Source organism: Lepidochelys kempii, chromosome 2 (assembly GCF_965140265.1).
Source record: "Lepidochelys kempii isolate rLepKem1 chromosome 2, rLepKem1.hap2, whole genome shotgun sequence".
In the NCBI taxonomy this organism is placed as follows: Eukaryota; Metazoa; Chordata; order Testudines; family Cheloniidae; genus Lepidochelys; species Lepidochelys kempii.
In genome coordinates this window covers 136,188,342-136,213,764 of record NC_133257.1, presented here as the reverse complement: position 1 = coordinate 136,213,764, position 25,423 = coordinate 136,188,342, and the positions used below count along the sequence as shown (strand labels likewise).

General features: G+C 42.8%; 2 protein-coding genes across 3 annotated transcripts in view; one reads left to right on the top strand and one right to left on the bottom strand.

The window, feature by feature from the left end:
• ANKH (ANKH inorganic pyrophosphate transport regulator) overlaps positions 1 to 25,423 on the bottom strand; it is a 281,913-nt gene that overhangs the window by 52,029 nt on the left and 204,461 nt on the right. Inside the window, exon 13 of one of the 2 annotated variants that reach the window (XM_073332299.1) lies at positions 19,121 to 19,184. In XM_073332299.1, the coding sequence (XP_073188400.1) occupies positions 19,125 to 19,184 (60 nt within the window). In that variant the 3' untranslated portion in view covers positions 19,121 to 19,124. Of the gene's footprint in view, positions 1 to 18,705; positions 19,185 to 25,423 lie in introns of those variants that run through there. The other variant, XM_073332298.1, reaches the window with a different exon arrangement.
• The window catches only part of OTULIN (OTU deubiquitinase with linear linkage specificity), a 50,528-nt gene continuing 44,421 nt past the window's right edge, over positions 19,317 to 25,423 (top strand). The window contains exon 1 of the mRNA XM_073332301.1: positions 19,317 to 19,498. Coding sequence (XP_073188402.1) covers positions 19,482 to 19,498 — 17 coding nt within the window. The 5' untranslated portion in view covers positions 19,317 to 19,481. The remainder of the gene's footprint in view (positions 19,499 to 25,423) is intronic.

The following is a 25,423-nucleotide window of genomic DNA, read 5'->3' as shown; positions in this document are numbered from 1 at the left end:
TGATTTACATGATACTCTGTGGTTTTGACAAGTTACACTATGATTTTTTTTTTAACATTTCTTACTGTCTTTGTGCTGTTACATTTCATGCTCCTAGTAATTATTTGTGCACTTTGGTAATTTCATATGTGAGCTCATTAATTCAAATAACACTTTATTTTCATTTAGGAACATAGCTCTAATATCCCTTTGGTAGCATTGGCATGCCCTGTGAATACTGTATTGTTCAGTGTGCCTTATTATGATCACGTGTCTGAAAAGAGTCTGCTTACTATGTGTATAGATGTTCTATCTTTGCAATTATCAAAATATGTCAATAATTGGTGAAATATCTTCTGTGACAAATACTTAGGGAAATCTGTTGAGGATCAAACTGTGCAGGCTTTGCAATACAAAAAGAATAACATACATTTTGAAATCATAAATAAAAAACAGAACCTTAGCTTGCGTCAATATTCCGCTGACTTTCATTGGAAGGCGAGGCATCATTTTTAATGGTTTCAATTGCAAAATATAATTAAATCTTCAGCATATAGATGATGGGCCTGTTCATTAACCACTGAAGTTATCTGGCATTGTAAAATTAACATCAGTGGAATTAGGAGCACAATCCACACAATAAGGTTTTAGTCTTAATAATCAAGCCCTTAAGGCTTATATGGATGTATAACTTCTTATGTACATAATCTCTTAAAACTAAGTAATATTTTTAAACTGCAATAATATATGTCATCATTACATCTTAATATTTTGTGGGTAGCAGAAAGGGAACTTTTCCTTAAGGTAAAAAGTTGAAAGTTGTGTACACCAAAAAGGAAGCCTTAGAACTGTTCCAAATGTACCATGACAGTTCAATAGGTGTACGTAGTGTTGACTGGATTTTATACTTGGCCAGAGGACAAGTCTCAGGAACGTCTCCTCCCTCCCAAGTCTATCATCAGGGTCTTACTTCCCCCAGAGGAAAAACTGATAACGGATAGGGTGCAAAACAAGAACAGGTTGATTGGAATAAGGGTAAGACTAATTCATGTGACAAAAGTTCCTCCTCTGCCTTGGTAGGTCCTGCACTTATTGACGTATTTGCTTGCCTCAGAGATTCACGGCCGCCCTCAGTTTGGCCAATTTTGCTAGTGGCTCAAACCTGCCATTCACTCAGCTAACCTCATCACTGGCCAGCATGAGGAAAGGGAGGAGAACAATCCCTGCAGTCTCTGCTGATCCACCTACTGGGTGGCGGGATAGGCCAGGGACCTTCCCCTCTGGTGGGACCCACAGTCCAGGTCACCTCCTCTTGTCTCCAATAGGGAGTTGAGGGGAATGGGGGGAACCCAGGCCCGCCCTCTATTCCGGGTTCCAGCCCAGGGCCCTGTGGATTGCAACTGTCTATAGTGTCTTCTTGTAACAGCTGCGCGACAGCTACAACTCCCTGGGCTACTTCCCCATGGCCTCCTCCCGACACCTTCTTTACCCTCACTGCAGGATCTTCCTCCTGAAGCCTGATCACGCTTGTACTCCTCCATCCTCCAGCAGCATGCCTTCTCACTCCCTGCTCCTTGCACACCCTCCCCTAACTGATGGGAGGTCCTTCTTAAACCAGGTGTCCTGATTAGTCTGCCTGCCATAACTGAGTCTAACATGTTCTTAATTGGCGCCAGGTGTCTTAATTAGCTTGCCTGTCTTAATTGGTTCTAGCAGGTCCTTGATTGCTCTAGCGCAGCCCTGCTCTGGTCACTCAGGGAACAGAAAACTGTTCATCCAGTGGCCAATATATTTGCCTTCTACCAGACTCCTGTACCTCACTGCTCTGGGTCTGTCACACCCAGGTAAGTAACAGGTAGGTAACTATAAGGACTCCCAAATTATAACTGAGAAAACAAGGGAACCGAATATAAAAGGGCCACCGGCTGTGACAAAAAGGGCTTGGCTCCCTTCCAAAGCCTGATTCCGGGTAGGTTACATGGAGGACAAATCCATATCCTGCAGCTTTATCCCCGGCACCGGTGTATGACAGGGCTGGCTCCAGTCCCAATCCGGATGGTAAGGCAGGTGGAGGGCAGGACCTCAGGCACAGGCTGATGGAAGCTTGGTCTTGTTTTTCTTGCAGCTCTTCTTCCCTGCATCATCGTGGGTGGATGCCTGAGGCAGGATCAGAACAGCAGATGATGGCTTGTTCTTGCATGCAGGTAAGAAACACTCCCTACAACCCTATGCGTGGTACTGATGTCAACCCTCCAGGGTAAGCAGTAGCACTCTGCCTCTCGGAAGCAGCATGTGCTCCTGCCACTGCTGCTGTCCATCTAAGATGGGCAGCCCCGTCTGCCAGACGTGCTGGCCCTTTTATAACATACAGTTGCTGGGCAGATTACCGATCAGGTGATCTACCCAGTTTCCCGCCTTAGGGCAAAAAGGGCGCCAAAGGCGTAACAGGGGCTGAGGAAGAAGGGCAACAAGTATGGATTCCCTGTTGTTGTTAAAGGGATCCAAGATGGTGTAAGGGATATAACAGCAAAATAAAACTTTTCTCCCAACAGTAGTGGAATATTCAAAACAAGACTGATTGCCATATTTGGGGTCGGGAAGGAATTTTCCGCCAGGACAGATGGGCAGAGGCCCTGGGGGTTTTTGCCTTCCTCTGCAGCGTGGGGCACAGGTCACTTGCTGGAGGATTCTCTGCACCTCCAAGTCTTTAAACCACGATTTGAGGACTTCAGTAGCTCAGACATAGGTGAGAAGTTTGTTACAGGAGTGGGTGGGTGAGATTCTGTGGCCTGCATTGTGCAGGAGGTCAGACTAGACGATCATAATGGTCCCTTCTGACCTAAATATCTATGAATCTATGAATTCAAGTTATGACTGGCTTGGAATGACAAATGACACCAAAGAGTGGATATTGTAACTAAAACAAAATTCTCAAATATTTAATTTTAATTTAGATTCCACTTAAAATTAATTCAGAAAGGAACTACGTTTATACATTAGATGTGAAAATGTAAGCTCTCCCTCCTTGCCATTATTTTTTCAAACATGTATGTTGACGATATTGCATGTGCTTTTCAAAACTAGGACATGAGTGGTTTGCATTATCAGAAAGGAAGAAAATAATTTCATCTAGATATCATCTTGCAATGCATTAAGGTGCATTTTAAACTTGTACATGTCTCCCACCTATATTAATTAACAAATGTGGTTATGACCTCATTCACAAAGCATTATGAATGTTTTGATTGCAAACTACAGCAACATGATAGGCAGTATGAATTTTTTCCTTAAAAACAACTCAGAAAACATGTAAACAGTAACCAGGCTAACCATATATTTATTATTGCAACAGAGTAAAGCATCTAATTGTCAGTAACAAGTCAACACCCTTGCTACTGAGACAACTCAGTGCCACAATGATTTCCATTGCTCACTACGCTGGCCTAGCACATTCATTCAGAATTCAATAGAACTCATTGTGGAATTGTGTTGTCTCAGTAACAAGCAGGTGCTCTTGTCAGTCCTGGATCCAGTACTATTCAATATTTTCATTCATCAGATGGATGATGGAGTAGAGAGTGTGCTTATAAAATTTGCAGATGACCTCAAGCTGGAAGGGGTTGTAAGGACTTTGGAGGATGGTGTTAGAATTTGAAATGATCAGGATTGATAAACTGGAGAATTAGTCTGAATTTAACAAGATGAAATTCAATAAAGATAAGTGCACAGTACTTCACTTAGGAAGGAAAAATCAAATGCATAACTACAAAATGGGGAATAACTGGCTAGGTGGTAGCACTGCTGAAAGGATCTGGGGGTTATAGTGGATCACAAACTGAATAGGAGTCAACCATGTAATCTAGTTGCAAACAAGCTACTATCATTCTGGAGTGTGTTAATGGGAGTGTTGTATATAGGACATGGAAGGTATTTATCCTGCTTTACCCTACACTGTTGAGGCCTCAGCTGGAGTACTGTGTCCAATTCTGGGCACTGCACTTTAGAAAAAATGTGGACAAATTATTGCAAGTCCAGAGAAGAGCAACAAAACTGGTAAAAGGTTTAGAAAACCTGACCTATGGAGGAAAGGTTAAAACATGGAGCACATTTAGTCTTGAGAGAAGAAGACTGAAGGGAATCTGATAAGTCTTCAGATAAGTTAAAGGTTGTTATAAAGAGGACGGTGATCACTTGTTCGCCACGTCCACTGAAGGTGGGAAAAGAAGTTATAAGCTTAATCTGCAGCAAGGGAGATTTGGGTTAGATATTAGGATCAACTTTTTAACTATAAGGGTCCTTAAGCTCTGGAATATGCTTTGAAGGGAGGTTGTGGAACCCCCATCATTAAAGGTATTTAAAAACAGGTTGGACAAACACCTGTCAGATTTACTTGGTCCTGCCTCAGAACAGGGGGTTGGATTTGATGCTTTTTTTAAGGTCCTTTCCAGCCCTATCTTTCTGTGAATCTATGGAAGACGTAAATTGTGGGGTTGTTGACTAGCCTTATACCTATGTTATGTACTTTTGAAAAAGGGCTAACTATTGCAAAAATCACTTTGTTCTCTTTGCTCAATACGTTACCTTATAAAAAAGATCCTTGGAAGAATTCAAATTATAATTCTACTCTATATTAATGCACATACATCATTAAACCATGGGAATTGGTTGGAATGGACTTAATCAGACCATTCAGAGCAACAGAGAAAGGATACTAGTATATATTGCTACTAATTTTACAAGATGAGTGAAAGCATTTTCAATTAGAAACAAGGAAGTACATGATGTGGCAAGGAAGGTCTGTGAAGTTATATAGTGACCTGCATGTCCAGACGGGATATACACAGATCATGGTTCCAAGTTCAATAATTAGGTAATGATTCACATTAGACAAATCATTGTAATTATGCATAACATAAATACATACATTAGAAGGAAAGTTTATTGAAAATGTTTTCCCCCCCCCCAGCTTTCCCTGTGTGAAGCACTGAAGATAGAACATAGCTTCACAACCCCATACCAAAGGTAATTTTAGGGAAAATATTTTAAAAGTACTCGTGGAAAGTGTAGCTGAGGCCTGGCCTGACATGAGTAATTAACACATGGGGAGAGGCCTTATTTTGTGGAAATAGGATTTTGGGAGGTAAATGAATTATTAGGCTGAAAACAGGACATTTGTGCTAAATAAGAGAAGTAAATAGGTCAGTAGTCTAAAAAGACAGTGTGTCTGAGCCAGCTAAGATAAGAGGGAGAGCACCCGAACTATTTACTATGAACTAGAAACAAGACAAAATAAGTTAAGACTATCGAGATGAGGTAAAGAGGAACATGGACAGCACGTGGACAGAGCATGCTGCAAAGAAACCAAACCATTCCAAAAATGTATGATGCAATTCATAATAAATGCAATGGGATGTGTAAATGTATATAAAAAGAGAGTTCCTGTGTAACTTTAGGGCTGTGATATACCCTGCATCCACCCTCCTGAGTTTGAGTCTGATCAACTCAGTGTAGCATTGGTGTGTGCCAAATAAAAAATATCTGAGTGATGAAGTCTGGACTTGAATTGAGTTCTTGGGGAAACCAAGTGGAAAGAGGTCTTGGAGGGAATCCCAACAGTAAGTAAAGGGGACTGTGTCATAAATTGAATATTGTGAGCAAATCTTCCAAATTGAATTATTCCACTGAAAATGTTACCATCTTCTGAAATCTAAAACAGAAATTAGTCCTAGCAATATAAAATGTGCGGTGCTTCCACTTAACATTTTGCAGAGTCTATATCAAGCAGATAGCTCCAGACATTTTCTTAAGTACTTGTTTTAACAAACTGAGTTATCCTTCAATGTTTAGAGTGTTAAAGCAGATGGCTAACCAAGAGGACTAGGATGAATTTTTGGACTAACTTTATTTTGTCTGGTTTCAGAGTAGCAGCCGTGTTAGTCTGTATTCGCAAAAAGAAAAGGAGGACTTGGGGCACCGTAGAGACTAACCAATTTATTTGAGCATAAGCTTTCGTGAGCTACAGCATCCGATGAAGTGAGCTGTAGCTCACGAAAGCTGATGCTCAAATAAATTGGTTAGTCTCTAAGGTGCCACAAGTCCTCCTGTTCTTTTGTTTGCGATTGAAACATTAGATGTCAACAAAAATAGCACCCCTTCGTCTTAGATATGGCTGAGAAGCCAGGTTTCCAGAGGAATTTTCTTCCTATTACTTGGTATGTGTCTTAAATCACTAGTAGCTTTAATACAAGTTAATTTGTTGTTGTTCAGTTACAGAACACAAACCGGTTTCCATTTCTTGACACAGTCAGAAATGTTCTGGTGTCCAGATAACCAGATACACCAGTAGTATTGCACTACCCTGTAATAAAAAATGGACACTGACAGTCGAATGGCTGTAAACAACAACTCCAGAACAAAAGACAAACAGCAAAAAGAATATTATCAAAGAAACATTTCTAGATATGGAAAAATAAAATTCGACTCTGGGGACCATATTATGTTACTCAATTCAAGAACAAAAACAAGAAATGGAGGACAGCTGCAACCCACTTACAGAGGATATACAAAATACCTAATATGGATTAATGATTAAATGAGAAATCTTATCAGGGAAGAGATTATGATCAATGCACAGTATCTACAAATCAAAACCCTTTAAAAAAGACACCAGTAATATGTACAGGAAATGAAGCATCAGACGAAGACATTGAAACAGAAAGTGGCGTGGGTGGTACTGTGACAACAATACTCCCAGAAGTTATTAAAAAAATGTGCTCATGCATCTTTGAACCCTGATGAGAGCATGGGGTCAAACTGGGAGGTTGAAGAGATGGACTGTATGGCTGCAAAGTTACAAGCAACAGTTCTAGCAAACGTAAAGATATGGTTATGGAATATTTGGAAGAGAAGGCATGGTATCAGAAAGGTAAGTTCTTGATAAGTTGATGTACTGTCTTAATAATATTTGGAAATTTCATCAGAATTATGTGGCATGGTATGTTTTTAATTTATGAACATCAACAAAGAAATGCATTTGACTTCTTTTCTAGTGAAATGTATGCAATCCCACCAAGTTAAAGGCAGACTGGAGGCAAACGTGAGACAATTCAACTTGTATGAATCTTCATGCTGTGGGTCAACAAACTGGCTGGATGATCAGATATATTATAATAACAGTAAACGAGGATGGTGACTGAAATGATTAATTTCAGAAATTTAAAATGTTCAATTGCTTTGGTTTTCATAATCTGATATAGGTAATGGACGTGTACTTGAGTTGTGTTGTCAATACAGCAAAAAGGAAGGTAAGCTGCTAGTAATGCTACTTCATTACTGTTATTTGTATTTCTAAGTCAGTATTTAGAACAAGTATGAGAGAGCATTTGGTTTATTACATACAGAGAAATGTCTGCAATTAGTACTCTGTTTTTATTAACTTTTTCTTAGCAATCAATATTCCTTCTGTATTAATACTTTAAAACTATAGTGTTTAACTTATATTTTAAAATGATTGATTAATTTACCACATCCTTGTGTGTTAACAGGTACATGCTGTCTTTTCAATAATTACTAGAAAAAGTCTGTCAGGCAGAGCAAGGAAAGTGAATTTTGAGAAGATAAGTGGTCCTGAAATTTGATTTGAATGCATTGGAGGGTAGCGGGCCTCTGGTTTCCACCAATACAAGTGGTGCTCATTAGCTACAATAAAGGAAAGGGACATAACTGTGTAGAAGTTCTTTCCCATCCCAGTGTCAGTGGCTAGTTACAAGAATGAAGCCAGGAACAAGAGAGAAGATTTTAAAGTAAAACTCAGGCAGTGATTCATATTAGTAAGTGATATTCAACATATGGTGTCATCCTTCCACCAGCACCAATATCAAGTGCCTTCTCTGTATTGCTACAGAGCAGGAGTGGGCAAAGGATCCTTGACAGCTTCTGTTCCTACACGGGAGCAGAGGATTCCTGTGTGCCTCTCCACCCATTCAGTTAATTCCACATGTACTCAACAAAATCATACCACCTGGCCAGGGTGATAGTGCCAACAGAGGCCAGGCAATTCTGGTTCACAGAATTACTGGAACTGACCAGCCAACCTCTTCTACCTTCATGTCAAGATCTGCTACACAGGAATGGCAAGATCCTATATTCAGACTGCCTCTGAATCTGGCAGTCTAGGACATGGGTCTTACAAATGGCTTCTCCTGCTCAGCTGAGGTGCAGGAGGGCCTCATTCACTGCAGATAGGACTCCATTCACATGGTGTACACACACGTGAAAACAATTTAGGTATGAGAAGCCAACAACAATCTTCCTCCAGTCTACTCCAATACCATCTGTCACAGAGTGGACTGTCCCTTTTAAGGGTATGTGGGTTCAGTCTCCGCTGTACCTAGTTATCCACTTCCCAGGAAAAGGGGTTGGGCCAGTGGTTGGGTCTGCTGACCAGGCAGCATGGCAGAGGTGGCACATGAGTCTTTTGTTTGAAGAGGCTACTCCCAGGAGTGCCAGAAGCTCCTTGAAGTGCAGGGCCACCAGCACCCAGACTGTGACCATGCCCCTGCTCTGCTGTTCCCCCCCAAGGCCCCGCCAATGCTCCAACCCAACCCCTGTGACTCTGCCCCCACTCTTCCCCGAGGCCCCACCCTCACTCCGCCTCTTCCCTGAGGCCCTTTCCACCAATTGCTCCTCTCCGCCTCCTCTGCCCCCATTTCTCTCTCCTAAGGGGAGGGAAGGGGCAGATGTGGGGAGGGCCCATGGTCCAGGCGCTGATGGCCCCGCACTTCTAGGGAGCTTCCAGCACTCCTGCTCCCAAGGTGCAAAGGTGGCTGGCTGGCACACCTCCAAAGGGAGGTGACCTGCATCTGACATTTGCCCCCTGCACGGCCAGCCATTTTTATTTGGGGCAGGCTTATAAAAGGGAACCTGCTCTGTCAGAAAGATGACACCAGGGGTTAGGGGAGAGCTCTGTGGAGAGCCCCAGACAGTGAAGGGGGCCCAGCAGAACTCATCTATTCAGATAGATCAGGGAAGTTGAGAGAGTTTGGGCCTAATGCTCTGAGTCAAGAGTAACAGGAGAAGGATCTGCAGAGAAAATGCAGGGGATCTAGAGGGGGCCCAGGGTCAGAGGGCATGCACTGTGGTGAATTGCTTCCAAAGGGCCTGAGGCAGTGGTTTCACAAACAGAATGCCAGAATATGGTTTGAGATAAGAAAGTATATAGTTTTGTGTTTTTTAAATCCATCAATTACAAGCTTTGTGTAACTCAGTCAGAAATGCCAGACACCAATAGCAGTTTCACAATAGTTAGAGGAATAAAGTGACGGGAATGTGTAGATATAGAAGAGATAGGGAGGGAAAATATCTGTAGATTACACAAGCCCAAAATAATAGCCTGAAGGCCTCCTGTCCAGAAGGTTCTACAGGAATTCTCCAGTATTCACAGTGGCAAAGATGTCAAAACCTGTGATTCTGGTGCTGCATATAAGAAAAACAAATTGGCAGGTTTTTTAAAAAAGAAAAAAGCGAATATTTTCTTGAGCTCGAAAGGAAGAGGCAGCCATAACAGCAGCAGAAATGACTGCTGTGTACCATGCAGTGAGGCATCATTTGAGCAATAATTCCTTTGATTGTGGAACAAGCTCTCATCCCAACTGTGGAATGGTTTTCCAACCATTCGAAACATGTACAGTGCAGAAACAAAAGCAAAGTCACTGGATAAACATGGTTTGGCACCAAAATCCATACAGAGGATTATTCAATATCTGCCCAGAGATTATACCATTTTCTGCTTTATTTCAACAGATGCATTAAACAAGGGCAATAGGAAAGAGACTGAAATCCAGGACCTCTATGGTGGCATTCTCAGAAATGCTTCCAGTTGCACGCGCAGGGCCAGGTAGGCAGGCAGAGCTTCAGAGTCTCAATGCGTGGATGAGACGACGTTTTGGATTTATTAGGAACTGGGGAAACTTTTGGGATGGGGGAGCCTATACAGGAAGGATGAGCTCTACTTAAACCAAAGTGGATCCAGGCTGCTGGCACTTAACATTAAAAAGGTTGCAGAGCAGTTTTTAAACTAAGAGATGGGGGAAAGCCAATTGCTGCAGAGGAGCACATGGATCAGACAGAGACTTCTCTTAGAGAAGAGTCTATTGATAGAGATTCTCTAGGTTTTAGTCAGGAGGAGAGGATGGAAGAGGATAAAGTATGGGCCAGATGAGACGAGAAACATTCACATAAAGAATCTGACACATCCGAAAAGTAACAAGTTAATTTACCACATAAACAGTGGCAAGTTTTTAAAGTGCTTGTACACAAATGCTAGAAGTCTAAATAATAAGATGGGTGAACTAGAGTGCCTCATGTTAAAGGAGGATATGAATATAATAGGCATCACAGAAACCTGGTGGACTGAGGACAATCATAGAATCATAGAATCATAGAATATCAGGGTTGGAAGGGACCCCAGAAGGTCATCTAGTCCAACCCCCTGCTCAAAGCAGGACCAATTCCCAGTTAAATCATCCCAGCCAGGGCTTTGTCAAGCCTGACCTTAAAAACCTCTAAGGAAGGAGATTCTACCACCTCCCTAGGTAACGCATTCCAGTGTTTCACCACCCTCTTAGTGAAAAAGTTTTTCCTAATATCCAATCTAAACCTCCCCCAATCCTCTAAACCTCCCCAATCAATGGGATGCAATCATTCCGGAGTACAAAATATATCGGAAGGACAAAACAGGTCATGGTGGGGGGGTAGGGGGGTGGAGTGGCACTATATGTGAAAGAAAATGTAGAATCAAATGAAATAAAAATCTTAAATGAATCCACATGTTCCACAGAATCTCTATGGATAGTAATTCCATGCTCTAATAAGAATATAACAGTAGGGATCTATTATCGACCACCTGACCAGGACAGTGATAGTGACGATGAAATGCTAAGGGAGATTAGAGAGGCTATCAAAATAAAAAAACTCAATATTAGTGGGAGATTTCAATTATCCCCATATTGACTGGGTACGTGTCACCTCAGGTCGAAATGCAGAAACAAAATTTCTCGATACTTTAAATGACTGCTTCTTGGAGCAGCTGGTACAGGAACCCACAAGGGGAGAGGCAACTCTTGATCTAGTCCTGAGTGGAGCTCAGGATCTGGTGCAAGAGGTGACTATAACAGAACCGCTTGGAAATAGTGACCATAATATAATAACATTTAACATTCCTGTGGTGGGAAGAACACCTCAACAGTCCAACACTGTGGCATTTAATTTCAGAAAGGGGAACTACGCAAAAATGAGGAGGTTAGTTAAACAGAAATTAAAAGGTACAGTGACTAGAGTGAAATCCCTGCAAGCTGCATGGACACTTTTCAAAGACACCATAATAGAGGCTCAACTTAAATGTATATCCCAAATTAAAAAACACAGTAAAAGAACTCAAAAAGAGCCACCGTGGCTTAACAACCATGTAAAAGAGGCAGTGTGAGATAAAAAGGCATCTTTTTAAAAGTGGAAATCAGATTCTCATGAGGTAAATAGAAAGGAGCATAAACACTGCCAAATTAAATGTAAAAGTGTAATAAGAAAAGCCAAAAAGGAGTTTGAAGAACAGCTAGCCAAAAACTCAAAAGGTGGTAATAAAATGTTTTTAAAGTACATCAGAAGTAGGAAGCCTGCTAAACAACCAGTGGGGCCCCTGAACGTTCGAGATACAAAAGGAGCACTTAAAGATGATGAAGTCATTGCAGAGAAACTAAATGAAGTCTTTGCTTCAGTCTTCACGGCTGAGGATGTTAAGGAGATTATCAAACCTGAGCTATCTTTTGTAGGTTACAAATCTGAGGAATTGTCACAGATTGAAGTGTCACTAGAGGAGGTTTTGGAATGAATTGAGAAACTTAACAGTAACAAGTCACTGGGACCAGATGGCATTCACCCAAGAGTTCTGAAATGTGAAATTGCGGAACTATTAACTATGGTTTGTAACCTGTCCTTTAAATCAGCTACTGTACCCAATGACTGGAAGATAGCTAATGTAACACCAATATTTAAGAAGAGCTCTAGAGGTGATCCTGGCAATTACAGACCGGTATGTCTAATGTCAGTACCGGGTAAATTAGTTGAAACAATAGTAAAGAATAAAATTGTCAGACACATAGAAGAACATAAATTGTTGCGCAAAAGTCAACATGGTTTCTATAAAGGGAAATCATGTCTTACTAATCTGTTAGAGTTCTTTGAGGGGGTCAACAAACATGTGGACAAGGGGGATCCAGTGGACATAGTGTACTTAGATTTCCAGAAAGCCTTTGACAAGGTCCCTCACCAAAGGCTCTTATGTAAATTAAGTTGTCATGGGATAAGAGGAAAGATCCTTTCATGGATTGAGAACTGGTTAAAAGACAGGGAACAAAGGGTAGGAATAAATGGTAAATTTTCAGAATGGAGAGGGGTAACTAGTGGTGTTCCCCAAGGATCAGTCCTAGGGCCAATCCTATTCAACTTATTCATAAATGATCTGGAGAAAGGGGTAAACAGCGAGGTGGCAAAGTCTGAAGATGATACTAAACTGCTCAAGATAGTTAAGACCAAAGCAGACTGTGAAGAACTTCAAAAAGAAGTTTAATGTTGATAGATGTAAAGTAATGTGCATTGGAAAAATAACTCCAGCTATACATACAATATGATGGGGGCTAATTTAGTTACAACTAATCAGGAGAAAGATCTTGGGACTCATCATGGATAGTTCTCTGTAGACGTCCACGCAGTGTGCAGTGGCAGTCAAAAAACCAAAAAGGATGTTAGGAATCATTAAAAAAGGGATAGAGAATAAGATGGCGAATATCTTATTGCCCTTATATAAATCCATGGTACACCCACATCTTGAATACTGCGTACAGATGTGGTCCCCTCATCTTAAAAAAGATATACTGGCATTAGAAAAGGTTCAGAAAAGGGCAACTAAAATGATTAGGGGTTTGGAACGGGTCCCATATGAGGAGAGATTAAAGAGGCTAGGACTTTTCAGCTTGGAAAAGAGGAGACTAAGGGGGATATGACAGAGGTATATAAAATCATGGGTGGTGTAGAGAAAGTGAATAAGGAAAAGTTATTTACTTGTTCCCATAATATAAGAACTAGGGGCCACCAAATGAAATTAATGGGTAGCAGGTTTAAAACAAATAAAAGGAAGTTCTTCTTCACTCACCGCACAGTCAACCTGTGGAACTCCTTGCCTGAGGAGATTGTGAAGGCTAGGACTATAAGCGGGTTTAAAAGAGAACTGGATAAATTCATGGAGGTTAAGTCCATTAATGGCTATTAGCCAGGATGGGTAAGGAATGGTGTCCCTAGCCTCTGTTTGTCAGAGGTTGGAGACGGATGGCAGGAAAGAGATCACTTGATCATTACCTGTTAGATTCACTCTTTCTGGGGCACCTGGCATTGGCCACTGTCAGTAGACAGGATACGGGGCTGGATGGACCTTTGGTCTGACCCAGTATGGCCATTCTTATGTTCTTAAATTGTTTCTTTCTGCATTACATCCTTTAACCTTTGAACTTCACCATATTGATAAGTTACTCAATTTTGTAAAGGAGTGCTACGAATTGTAGCAGAGCATTCCAGATATTGGCAACAATTCATTACTATTTCATCACCGAAATGAAGCAGTATTTCTGTATATTCAGCAGTCAGAATGAATAGTTCTTTCCACAATTTACAGTCTGCTTAACAGTGCCTGAAAGCAGAAAATGAGCATATAGTTAAAGTAAATGGCCCTGTGTATATTATCCACAGTATACTTAGTTTGTGTAGCGCATAGCTAACTGTGAAAACCTCATTTTGAAAATCTATGATCTTTTAGCACCCTTCCCCAGTGTTACTTCAATAAAGATGGAGGCTGCTGCCACTTAAATCTATCCGTGTCTGTCTTCATTCACCTACGTGTCCTGATATTCACTTTCAAAGCCCAGTGCTATATCTGGATCCAGACTTGATACCTGGAGTTTGACAAAGGTAGTGAGCAGAAGAGGATACCTCACAGAAATTAACACACTCCTTATATCAAGAAATAAGTCAACCAATAGACTGTATTCCAAAAGATGGCCAAGGGTTTAGGTGCTGGTTCAGGAAGCAAGGGATCGGACCAAATTCAGTAAAGGTGAAATACACATTATCAGTCTTTCATGTAGGAAGCTTAGTAAGGGAATTAAGCCTGTTTGGTTTCCTGTGCTGTCTTTATGAAATTCATAACTTTATGGAATGGGCCTTAATTTGGAAAAAAGGGTTACATCATGCTGCATGGTATTTGGATAATTATTTTGTTTGCAGGTCGGGCCAGCTCAGGAATATGTGGGATTTTAGAAGGTGCTGATGGTTAAGTTACAGGGGAAATATGGAACCTCCAGTATCCAAGTTGCCATAGCTGGGCATTCATATGGACACCTAGTGTGATCTTTCCCAGCTTCCTAGGGAGAAGGTGGTATAACCCAGATTTCTAGTCACCTCATCCCTGGCTCTAAATCGGAGTTCCCAAACTTTTTGCTGGCACAACCCCATTTTAATTATTTGCTGCCAGAATCCGAGACAGCGTGGAGGCTGCCATTTTGAAGAGCAAAATGGCATCCTATGCACAGCGTGATCTCACGTGCGCCATAAGTGTGAGATCATGCTGCACGAAGGATACCATTTTGTAGCACGAAATGGCATCCTCCACACAGTGTGACCTCATACGTACTAAGTCACACTGTGCGGAGGATGCACCATATGTGCGAGGTCATGCTGTGTAGAGCAAAATGGCATCCTCCGCACGCTAAGGATCACTGTGACCCCATCTGCTGATAATGCAATCCCAAACAGTTTGGGAACATCTGCTCTAAATGATGCTGGAGTAGAGACTTGTATAAGCCGCCTCTCTTTGCTAGAGGACCCATGGAAAGGAGGGGTGGGTCCAGGGGCTTCAGAGTGCCATTTAAAGTGGAGGAGGCCATAGATTTGCCCCTTTCCCACCTGACTTTCCTCTTCCCCTCTCACCTGCAGCCAAATCCCCTCCCCATGAGATTACATCTCTTGACAGGTAGCTGACAAGAGAGTAGAAAAACTGGCCAGGCCAGTCAGAAACCAGCTGGGTGACAACTCATCCGATGAAGTGAGCTGTAGCTCACGAAAGCTCATGCTCAAATAAATTGGTTAGTCTCTAAGGTGCCCCAAGTACTCCTTTTCTATTTTCCATGTACCTGCTTAAAAGTGGTCAGGCCATGACCCTGGTTTGCTGCCCTCCACCCCTTTCCTCTCTTGGCTCCACAGCCCGTGGGTGGGTCAAGAAGGACATGAGGCTACTCCTTTGTCTCCATTTTAAACAACCGTACGTGTTGGAAGATGTGGAGAGAAGCTGATGAAAGGAAATCTGGGTAGAGGAGGTGCATTGTGCCCGCACCCACACAACCAAGTAGTGCAGGGATCTGGGCATATTCACTATACTTCCTGAGTGGTGGTTCTGGTGTGTTTGTTTGTCATTACTGGTTCCATTTGTCATCTAACATATTTATCCTAATTTTTCATTCTCCCCATGCTTTTCTTAAATAAAGTGCCTCCTCCTTTAAAAAGCAAACTGCATATTGAGTTTTATCATGGTTTTGCACCTGTTGTAGGTATCATTTGTTTCTTGGAATTTACAAGTGACGGGCCCCACCTACGCAGAAATCAGTTACACGAAGGGTCCCTGTGGCAACTTTGTGTCTAGGGGGTCACTACAGTGGAAAATCTGCAAAAATTAATTTTTGGGTGCACTCTGGGCTAAGAACATTAGTCAATTAGAAGCCCTTATTTGACATTTGAATTTTGCCTGTTGTGTGATGCCCCCTGGTCACAGCCTTTGGTTTCCAGTTTGAGGCAGAGTAATGTACCTGTTCTGCTTCACTAGAGTCACTAAGGAAATGAGGAAGTACTTAGGAGCACAGAAACTGTTTATGTGGCCTTAATAGGATATCTTCGGGAAGAACCAAACTGCATTGACTTGCGTGTTGAATTTCACAGTGAACAGAGCGTGTAGTGATGGTGCTCAGAGTGGGCCTGGCAAGGGCTGATAAAGGATATTGGATTCTTTCATTTTTCCCTATCTTGTTGCAATCACAATCACTGCCCACATCTTCCAGATTAGAGATTCTTTTTTGGTGTAACAGTTATGCTATGGTCCACATTGGCAGTAGCCTGACAGTCATATCCTATGCAGTAATTCAGCTTGTGGGCAGATTTCAAAGCTTAAAGCTTACTATTTATTTCTCTTTGAATCCTCTGTGCCAGTCCAGATACTTGGGGATAGATCCTCCCTGCCAGCAGATGAAGACAATGCACAAAACACTTTCAGCTATGTAATCCCCCACCCTGTATTTAATAGGCTTGCCAGCTTACATAGCTCCAGCGCTGCTGTCTCCAGAAGGTGGAGATCCCATACTTTTGTTGGCTGACTTAGAGACTGGAGAGAAAAGGCAGGCCTATGACTCGAAAACCCCTTTTAGGACTGGGACACCCTCAGTCTTCTCATCCGGTGGGCTGCTTGTTGAAGGACTCAGCATATCTGACTCCCACAGGACCCACAGTGAATCCCAGATGATGCTGGGACAGCTGCACCTGGCAACTGCAAGAAACTGCCAGGTGATCATCCTCCTTAATGTACAAAGGCTCATGCTTGTGAAGTAAGGGGCAATATAGGGGACAAAGCACCACCTGCCCAAATCTCCTTAACAGCCTAAAAGTTTGGGCAGGAAGCAAGACAGGGCAGTACCCTCAGCACTCTGCTGAACTAACTAGCAAGTGTGGGGAAACCCTGGGTCCAATGAGGCCTCAGACCATAGGGATTCACCCCTCTCTCTGTGAAATAGGCTGCCTTCCTTCAGAGGCTGAAATCATAGAATATCAGGGTTGGAAGGGACCTCAGGAGGTCATCTAGTCCAACCCCCTGCTCAAAGCAGGACCAATCCCCAATTTTTGCCCCAGATCCCTAAATGGCCTCCTCAAGGATTGAACTCTCAACCCTGGGTTTAGCAGGCCAATGCTCAAACCACTGAAGTATCGCTCCCCAAAGTGCCCATCCCTTTCCTCTGCTGCTCAGGAAGCCTCCAGGCTTTGTTACTCTATGATGTCCCCAATCTCCACAGGGCAGAGAGGCTTTCTCTGGCTCTTCTCCAGCTTGCAATTGCTACTACCACCACTCCCCCGCCCCTACCAGTGCTCAGGGATGGGGCACAACATTAAATATTCTGTGGCAACTGCCATTAGGGTTGGATGGGCAAAGTTAGTGAGCAGCAAATCTCCACACACTAGCCTTTGTCTAGAACTACTCTTGTCCCCAACTTCTGGCTGTGACCACTGCTCCCCGCCTCTCAGAGCTAAGCCAAGTCCCCGCTCCTTCCTCCTTTCCTCACCCAGGCCACATCCTAGCTGGGAAAATTCCTTCCCAACTCCTTTCAAAGTAGGATGACTGTACGTCCTGTACTGGCTGGGACAGTCCCCTTTTTAAGCTCTGTCCCTGCCCTCGCGACTTTTCTTTTCTTCTTTTTTTTTTTTTAAACAAAAAAGGGCATTTGTCAAAACTGATCAGTTGGCAAAAACAAACAAAAAAATGCCCAGTTTACCAAAAAAGTAGGGGGCGCCTCCCCCAGGGGGGGCATGGAGGAACATTAGGAGGTGGTGATGAGAGGTGCTGGGCAGCAGGGCTTGGAGGTCAGTCGCAGCCCCAGGTAGCATGGGGCTCAGCCCCAGTCCTCGCGGGGGTCAGCCCCAGCCGCGGTCGGCATAGAGTTTGGGGGGGGATCAGCCCCAACCTCACGCGGCGTGGAACTTGAGGGGAGGGTATCAGTCCCAGCTCCAGCCACTGCAGCGGGCAGTGTGGGGCATGGAGCTCGGGGGGGGGGTCACCCCAGCCGCAGGCAGCACAGGGCTCCAGTGCTCAGCCCGAGCCCCAGCTGTGGGTGGCATGGGGCACACAGCTCGGGGGGGGGAGGGGGAGGCTCAGCCCCAGGCAGCGCAGAGCTTGGGAGGGTATAGGTGCTGGAACTAGGGGTGTGGGGCATAGGTGCCCCCTGGCTTTAAGTGGTTTCCATTGTTTACAGTTTTCATTGGTGCTCTCAGCATCCCCACTATACAAATTTCTCTTTGCAGGCAGCGTGGAGCTCCGGGAGGGGTGTGTCAACCTGGCCACGGGCGGCATGGGGCGCAGAGCTCGGGGGGGGGAGCTCAGCCCCAGCCCTGGGCGGTGGGGGGATGGTGGCTCTTGCGAGTCCTGTGGGCGTGTGTGGTGGCTCAGGCGAGCCCCGGCTGACCCGTTTTTACTTTAGAAAATATGGTCACCCTACTTCAAAGCCTTCAGACTAGAGGTTATGTGAGTCATGCATGGGTAATAACTTCCTTGCATGAGCGCTAGTATATGTAAAAACATAGTCAAGATGACTTCTATTTCACACTTCAGTGTTTTAATCTAGTCTTGCAGTTTAACACACTCACTCTTCCTTGGGCAATTGCATTTTCTATAATCTCTCAGTGAAACATTTAACTTTGGCACAGGAAGTGTTTAAAAATTATCCCCTTTTGAAATTCCAGCTGAAAGGCTATGGTGCTTAGCAAGCTTTTGGGGGAAGGCACGAATGGTTGTGGGACAGAGGCAGGAAAGTCCCTCTGCCAAAAGTACATGTTGTGTAAGAAAATCAGTTTGATTTGTAAATTAGTTCATACAGACAGAGAAAATATCTTCGCATTAAACCTACCTAGTAATACTTTAGATTTGACGAGTGACAAGACGTGTTTTACATAACAAAATAAAGGTTCAACTACTAAACCAATTAAAAACTAGACATATAACAAGCATGTATTTTTAAATGTTTAATGTAGAGCGAATTCTAGGAGAAATACATAACCTAAAGTATAAACAAGCACACCACAAACACTTTGGGCCAAATGGATTCCTGTCTGGAAGATTACAATAGTCGACTTGAGCTTGTCTTTTCAGTATTTTTACCATCAGTCAATTAAATTAAATAGAGTGACTACGTTGGTCTACCTTATCAGCTTTTTCTAAAATACCCGTGTGCGTTTGGTAAGGCTAGGGAAGTGCGGTAGATGGGGATTTACTTATCCCCTTGAAGCGTACCTTGTCAGTGGGAAGCAGGGTGTCTGCAGCACGTGGCGGCGGCGGGTGTGTGATCTGTGCGTGCCTGTAATAAGCAAAGTTTTAACGAGTTATTTTTGGCATGTATTGTACTGATGAGACGCGTACACAACAACAACCCTCCACGTCACGTCAAAGATAATTACATGGGCAGGCGTTGAAGTATGTCCCGTCGCAGGCGATGAAAAAGCGAAAGTGAAAGCGACTGTATCGAAACTGGTAGGAATCCGAAGCACCCAGACAAGACAAAGCGTGAAGAAAGATATGTTCCTGTTTACAACTGACATGGTGATCTAGGTTGAAAAATGGAGGTAATCGCAAGCCTGAACAGCAAGGAAGGCCGATGGAAAACCAAATAAGGTACAAAACGGCCTCTGTTTTAATTCTCCAGAAGGGAAGAGCTCAAAAAGGGGGGAGGGATAGCTCAGTGATTTGAGCATTGGTTTGCTAAACGGAGGGTTGTGAGTTCAATCCTTGAGGGGGCCATTTAGGGATCTGGGCCAAAAATTGGGGATTGGTCCTGCTTTGAGCAGGGGGTTGGACTAGATGACCTCCTGAGTTCCCTGCTGTTCTATTCTATGATCTGCAACTGTTTTGGTCCGAGAATCAGGTTGGAGTCAGGAAGAAGGAAGTGTGACAAAATTACTCAGGATGGGAGCAGAGAGATAAATAAATCGGAGTCAACTAGCAGCTAACTCTCTGCAGCAGTTTGATTTAAGTATAAGGGAGAATTTTATACTTTTAAAAAGCAAACAGTTTTAGTCTCAACTATTAATAGATTGGATAGCCTAATAATGAGGGTCTGTGTTTGGGGCTGCAGTCCCTTGTCTGAGCAAACGAAGACATTTTGGGAGGGATTAAACCAAGCAAATATTTATTATGATGCCAAGGTGGTTTTATTTTTAATTTCAAATTTACTACACCCTCAGGATAAGGAGCCAAGACTGTCTACGAAATATTTTACTAAAGACTCTTATCTGCCAGTTTTTTGAAGGAAACATTGGATTTAAAGAGAGATCAAGGGAAGTAGATGAGAAGTAATTATTGAAGAGACCTGTGCAACTTTTTTTTTTGGTGGTGGTGGGGGGTCTGTATTTCCCTCTGAGGGTCAATGTTCCCTCTAATTTTTGACTGGCCGTGTGCGGAAAAAAATTTCTGTGCAAATTTTTATGCGCTCGGTGTTTTGCGTGTGCACGGGGTTTAGGATCTGTGTGCGGGCGCACATGCGCACAGCTTAGAGGGAACAGTGCTGAGAGCTCTTCTTCTGTTTGTGTGTATACTCAGGATACTGAGTTTGTGTGTGTGGTTTTTGGGAGGGGGGTGAGGGGGTGAGAGAACCTGGATTTGTGCAGGAAATGGCCCAACTTTATTATCATGCACATTGTGTAAAGAGTTGTCACTTTGGATGGGCTATCACCAGCAGGAGAGTGAATTTGTGTGGGAGGGTGGAGGGTGAGAAAACCTGGATTTGTGCTGGAAATGGCCCACCTGATGATCACTTTAGATAAGCTATTACCAGCTGGACAATGGGGTGGGAGGAGGTATTTTTTCATGTTCTCTGTGTATATATAAAGTCTGCTGCAGTTTCCACGGCATACATCTGATGAAGTGAGCTGTAGCTCACGAAAGCTCATGCTCAAATAAATTGGTTAGTCTCTAAGGTGCCACAAGTACTCCTTTTCTTCTGTTTTAGTATCAATTAATGCTAACCATGACTTTTTATCGGGCTATTTCTAGTTTCACTCTCTCTCCTGCAAGTGATTGTGGGTCTGTTTGGGAGTGAGGCTGGAACTGAGTGGTGCAGCTGTTGCTGCTTTCTCTTTGTTTGATGTAAGGTTTGGGTTTTTTTTGTTTTGTTTCGGATTGGTGTTGGTTGTGGGTGTAGTTTTGGGGAGTTTTGGCCTTGCAGGCCAGCCTTGCTGGCACTCCTTTGACTCCCCAGCCGTGGGGTGCAGACACCACCCATTCTCACAGGTGGTAAGGTTCTTGATCTATGGTGATGATTGGCAGAGCTCACCTTCAAAAATCTGCTTCCATGAAGGAGTGTGCCCTGGCGAGGGGAAAGCAGGTCACTTGTAAGAATATAATGTATGCCTCTTGCATGAGCAAAGCTGTTTGTTAGCACACTGAGCCTTGTTAATCTGGTTGCTGTGTGATGGATACCTGTGTGTCCTTGTTCTGCCTCCCTCTGTGTTAGCTGTTAGCATTGCCATTTCTCACGTGCTCCCTTTCATAGGGAATTGAGCTGCTGACCAGAGATTTTACAAGATATGGTTAGGTCACTAGTCCCATTAGAAGAATTCCTTCTAATATATAAAGTCCCAGCAACTCAGCAGGTCCTGTTCTTTCATAGAGAGGTTATCAAATACTGCCTCTAAATCTTTGGAAAGTTCCCTTAAGTATAGAATTGGTGATTGACAATATTTTGTCTGTGGCTGAGGCTTTGGCTTGCTTCTAAGTGGGAGCCTGACGTGTCATCAAGCAGCCTTCTGAGAAGAACCAAGCAGCCACTAGGAAGAATGCACCTGGGACTGAGGTGGCATCTATGAAAGGCTCTGGGCACATCTGTGAGTCACCTGAATGAAGTCCCACAGTGAATACAAATACTAACAGCAGAGGGAACCCTATGCTTTGAAGGTGCTGCAAAGTGATCATTTTAGTCTCTGGAGTTGAGGAGCACAGTGTTCTATGAGCAAACCTAGCACATTCTGAGCAGGCTGCTGAGGGCTGTGGGTGTGGGGATTTCCCAGCAGCCACTATCATCCTCCCAGTCCTCACAGCCTCCCCCCCCCCCCCGTTAGTCACTTGGCGGCTACCTTCCTTAATGTTCCTGAGACGTAGTGACTGTGGGTCTGGGACCAATGGGGATGATGACCTCATGGACCATCTGGGTCCTGAACTCAAGATGTCATTAGCTGTTTGCTTGATGAGAGCAAGGGTTAACATGGGTGGACATGAAGGGTATGTTTTCTAAACCTAACCTGATTTTACTGTCTGCTTGGTATACTGTGAGACATATTCTATCTGAGTTTGACAAGATAGAAAGTGATGACCAAAGTGCATGTTCCCTTAATCAGTAGTAATGCCAGGGGCTAGTGACCATGTGATTTATTTCCTTTTTAGTTGGATCTCTGGATTTCTCTGTCCCGTCTCTCCCTTTCCCCCCATGATGCATGCTGATCCAGTGGACAATCTAACATGTGGGTCGCTGAATATCATTGGGTGCAGGGATGTTTAAATCCTATGGCTTTTTAAAAATATTTGTCCCAGAAGAAGGTTGACACTTCTTTTTTTGCAATAGATGCACACAGATGGTGGCAACTGAACTGACTAACTTGCCAACTGGAAGGGAGAGGTTTTTCTGTGTCCTGTATCCACAGTGACTGCAGGCGTTGTATTTCTTTTTAGTGTTCCATATTGGCTTGGAAACACAGTGTAACATATCTTGTGACTATTATCTTGGATAAAGTGAAGATATCGATGTTGAAGAGCAGAAAATATCAACTGGCTTGCTTCATTATTAGTGATGCTCTTTGTTGTTTGCTTTTTTTAAGACTTCTTGCATAATCTTGATAGACTAAGCTTTGGTCCATTGAAAATGAACCTTATCATGTTGTTGATTAGAGACTTGGTTTGAATTTGGCATTACGTTGTTTCTGTATTTTATGTTCTGACTTTATTAAGCAGTTTTTTAAAAGTCTGTCCCTATATATTATGTAATCTAGGCATTTACAGAAGTTGAATCTCCACCTTGATAGCTATTCCTGTATTGAACTGACACTTGAAATGTAATTATGGTTATAGACTTTTGCATAGGTAATTAACATCTTTTTAAAAAATTCAGTCACTTTTTCTTAACACTCCTCCTCACACTGTTACCTGAGAATCTGATTGAGGGAGCCCTTGTTATTGTTTGAGATGGGGCTTTGTAATGCTATTTTAAACTTCATAATTTTTTTAAGTTACAGAAAATAAACATTTACATTAATAAAAAAATTGATTAAAGAAAGCTTAATTTAAGTGTTCCTAGGATCACAAAGTGTCAGATAATCAATTGTGTACTGGTAGTATTTATTTGTTATTTAATGGCATTAGGTAACTTTCCACACACTATGCAAGGGAGCAACAGAGAAAACGGTCTCATCCGTCACTAAATGAAAACTTGTCTTGTATTTGATCTTTGATACCTTTGAAAGCTTTATGAGAGAGAGGGATGGATGGTAAGGAGTTTTACTGAGGCCTCGATTGCTGCAGATTCAGCCCAGATTGACAGCTGTTTGATGTTTCTTGTGTAAATTAAGTTTGGCGTTGTTACAATTCTAGAAGACCAGTATCCCTATCACCAAAAACTACCCTCACAGTTAGCAGTCTCAGCAGAGGCCAGTGATTTAATGGTAAAGAAGACTGAATTACCTTGTCCCTTGAGGGGCTTCCCTCCAGGTTACAGCACAATGGTGGAGGAGTGCTCTGCCTATGTATGTGTTTGGTGGTAGAAGACTTTTTATTCTAAGACTGGAACTAAAATTAACAAGTGGTACAGGGGTAGCTGACTTTTCTCCTGGGCAAAATGTGAAATCCTCAGGCCTAACTCAGGAACATGATCAGGCATCTCATTTGCACATTGCGTGCACATTTGTCTATTGTGGACTGCTACTTAAGACAGTGATTTCCTCATGGATTAATTCTCTTCCTAACCTCAATTCTAAACCCTCCCTGTAGGGAGCATGAAAAGTAACATTACAGCAGGTTAAAAACAAACCATCCTTACTTCAATGACATGAACGGGGCATCTGCTTGGTTATGTTCTCTGTTTCTATCTATTTTTATTTCCTCTCCCTCATTGTAGCAATTTCACATTTAATACCAACCAATCTTCTATTTATTATTTCTTCATTTCTATGTTTGCTTCTCCTCCTGGTTTTGTGTTAAATGGGAAATTTTTTGCGGTCCTCTGGGGGAAGCTTGAAACGTGTTATATTTAACACAGGGGTGAAGAGGGCTTGAACTGAAAGTTCCTGAAGAGGGGGAGGTGGTAGTGTCCGGGATCACTGGATAGCATGTTGTATTTTTGAGAATACTTCCCATGAGCAGAAGTGATCAGTTTTTCAGATTTTCATTTTGTTTAGATTATAACAGTAGTCAACATGCTCTCTTTATCTGTCCAGTTCTTACCCTCTTCTTTCAGAGCATGAGAATCCTGGCCAGGTATGGTCTTCTGTGGGAATAATATGTGAAGAGGCCGTAGGGAGAAAGAGACATTTATTCCACCCACTCCTCTAACACAGGCTGTAACTCATCTCTCAGCATGCAGCTGCCAATAAGCCTGAAGGATGCCAGAGCTGCCCAAAAAGCATAGCTATCAAATTTGCCGAAATATGCAATCCAGCTGCAATATAACACACACACACTAGGTCATTGCGGTTGCACTAGCCATGGTTTGGGGACCATAGATATGACAAGAAGGACCCAACCAGGGAAAACACAGTCTGTGGCCACCCACTGATTTGGACTTTGAAGCCAAAATGAAATTTTTTGGGGAGGTTTAGTTTATGTGGGGGCAGAGAAGACTAATTTCATCTCTTCAGAGAAGGAATTAGGTAAACTCTACCATATATAAAATAAGTAATTACACATTTATAATTGGTAGAACATCTGCCATACAAATTTGATCACAAAGCACTTTATAGAATTTTCATAAATGATCCCACTTTAGAATAATAAATAATAGCGGGGGAAAGAATTTGCATAGTATATAGCAAGGGAAAACAGATACTTGTAGCTAAGGTGTGAAATGATTGCAAGCTGATGAAGGAGAGAGACACAGGAAGGCTTTTTTGACGGCAGGAGCAGCAGAAGTAACCTCACTTGCACTGAGAGAGGCAAAAAATGGAGGATCAGAGAAGTCTGGCGAACTACTGATGGGCACAGTCTGAACCATGTTAAGTGAAATCCTGAAGATGTACAGCCTGCTAGGTTAGATGCTAATACCAAGCAGGCAGGGTGGAGAACTTAGGGTTAGATTACTTGGAGCTCCTAGAACTGCATTATCAAATTCCTCCTACAAGAACATAAGAACGGCCATGTTGGGTCAGACCAAAGGTCCATCTAGCTCAGTATCCTGTCTTCCAACAGTGGCCAAGGCCAGGTTCCCCAGAGGGAATGAGCAGAACAGGTAATCATCAAGTTATCCATCCCCTGTCGCCCATAAAGATAGATTATTGTAATTGTTTAAACTATTCCATGGTGAGAAATGTCCACTCTTTCACATTCCATTGCCCATCCATA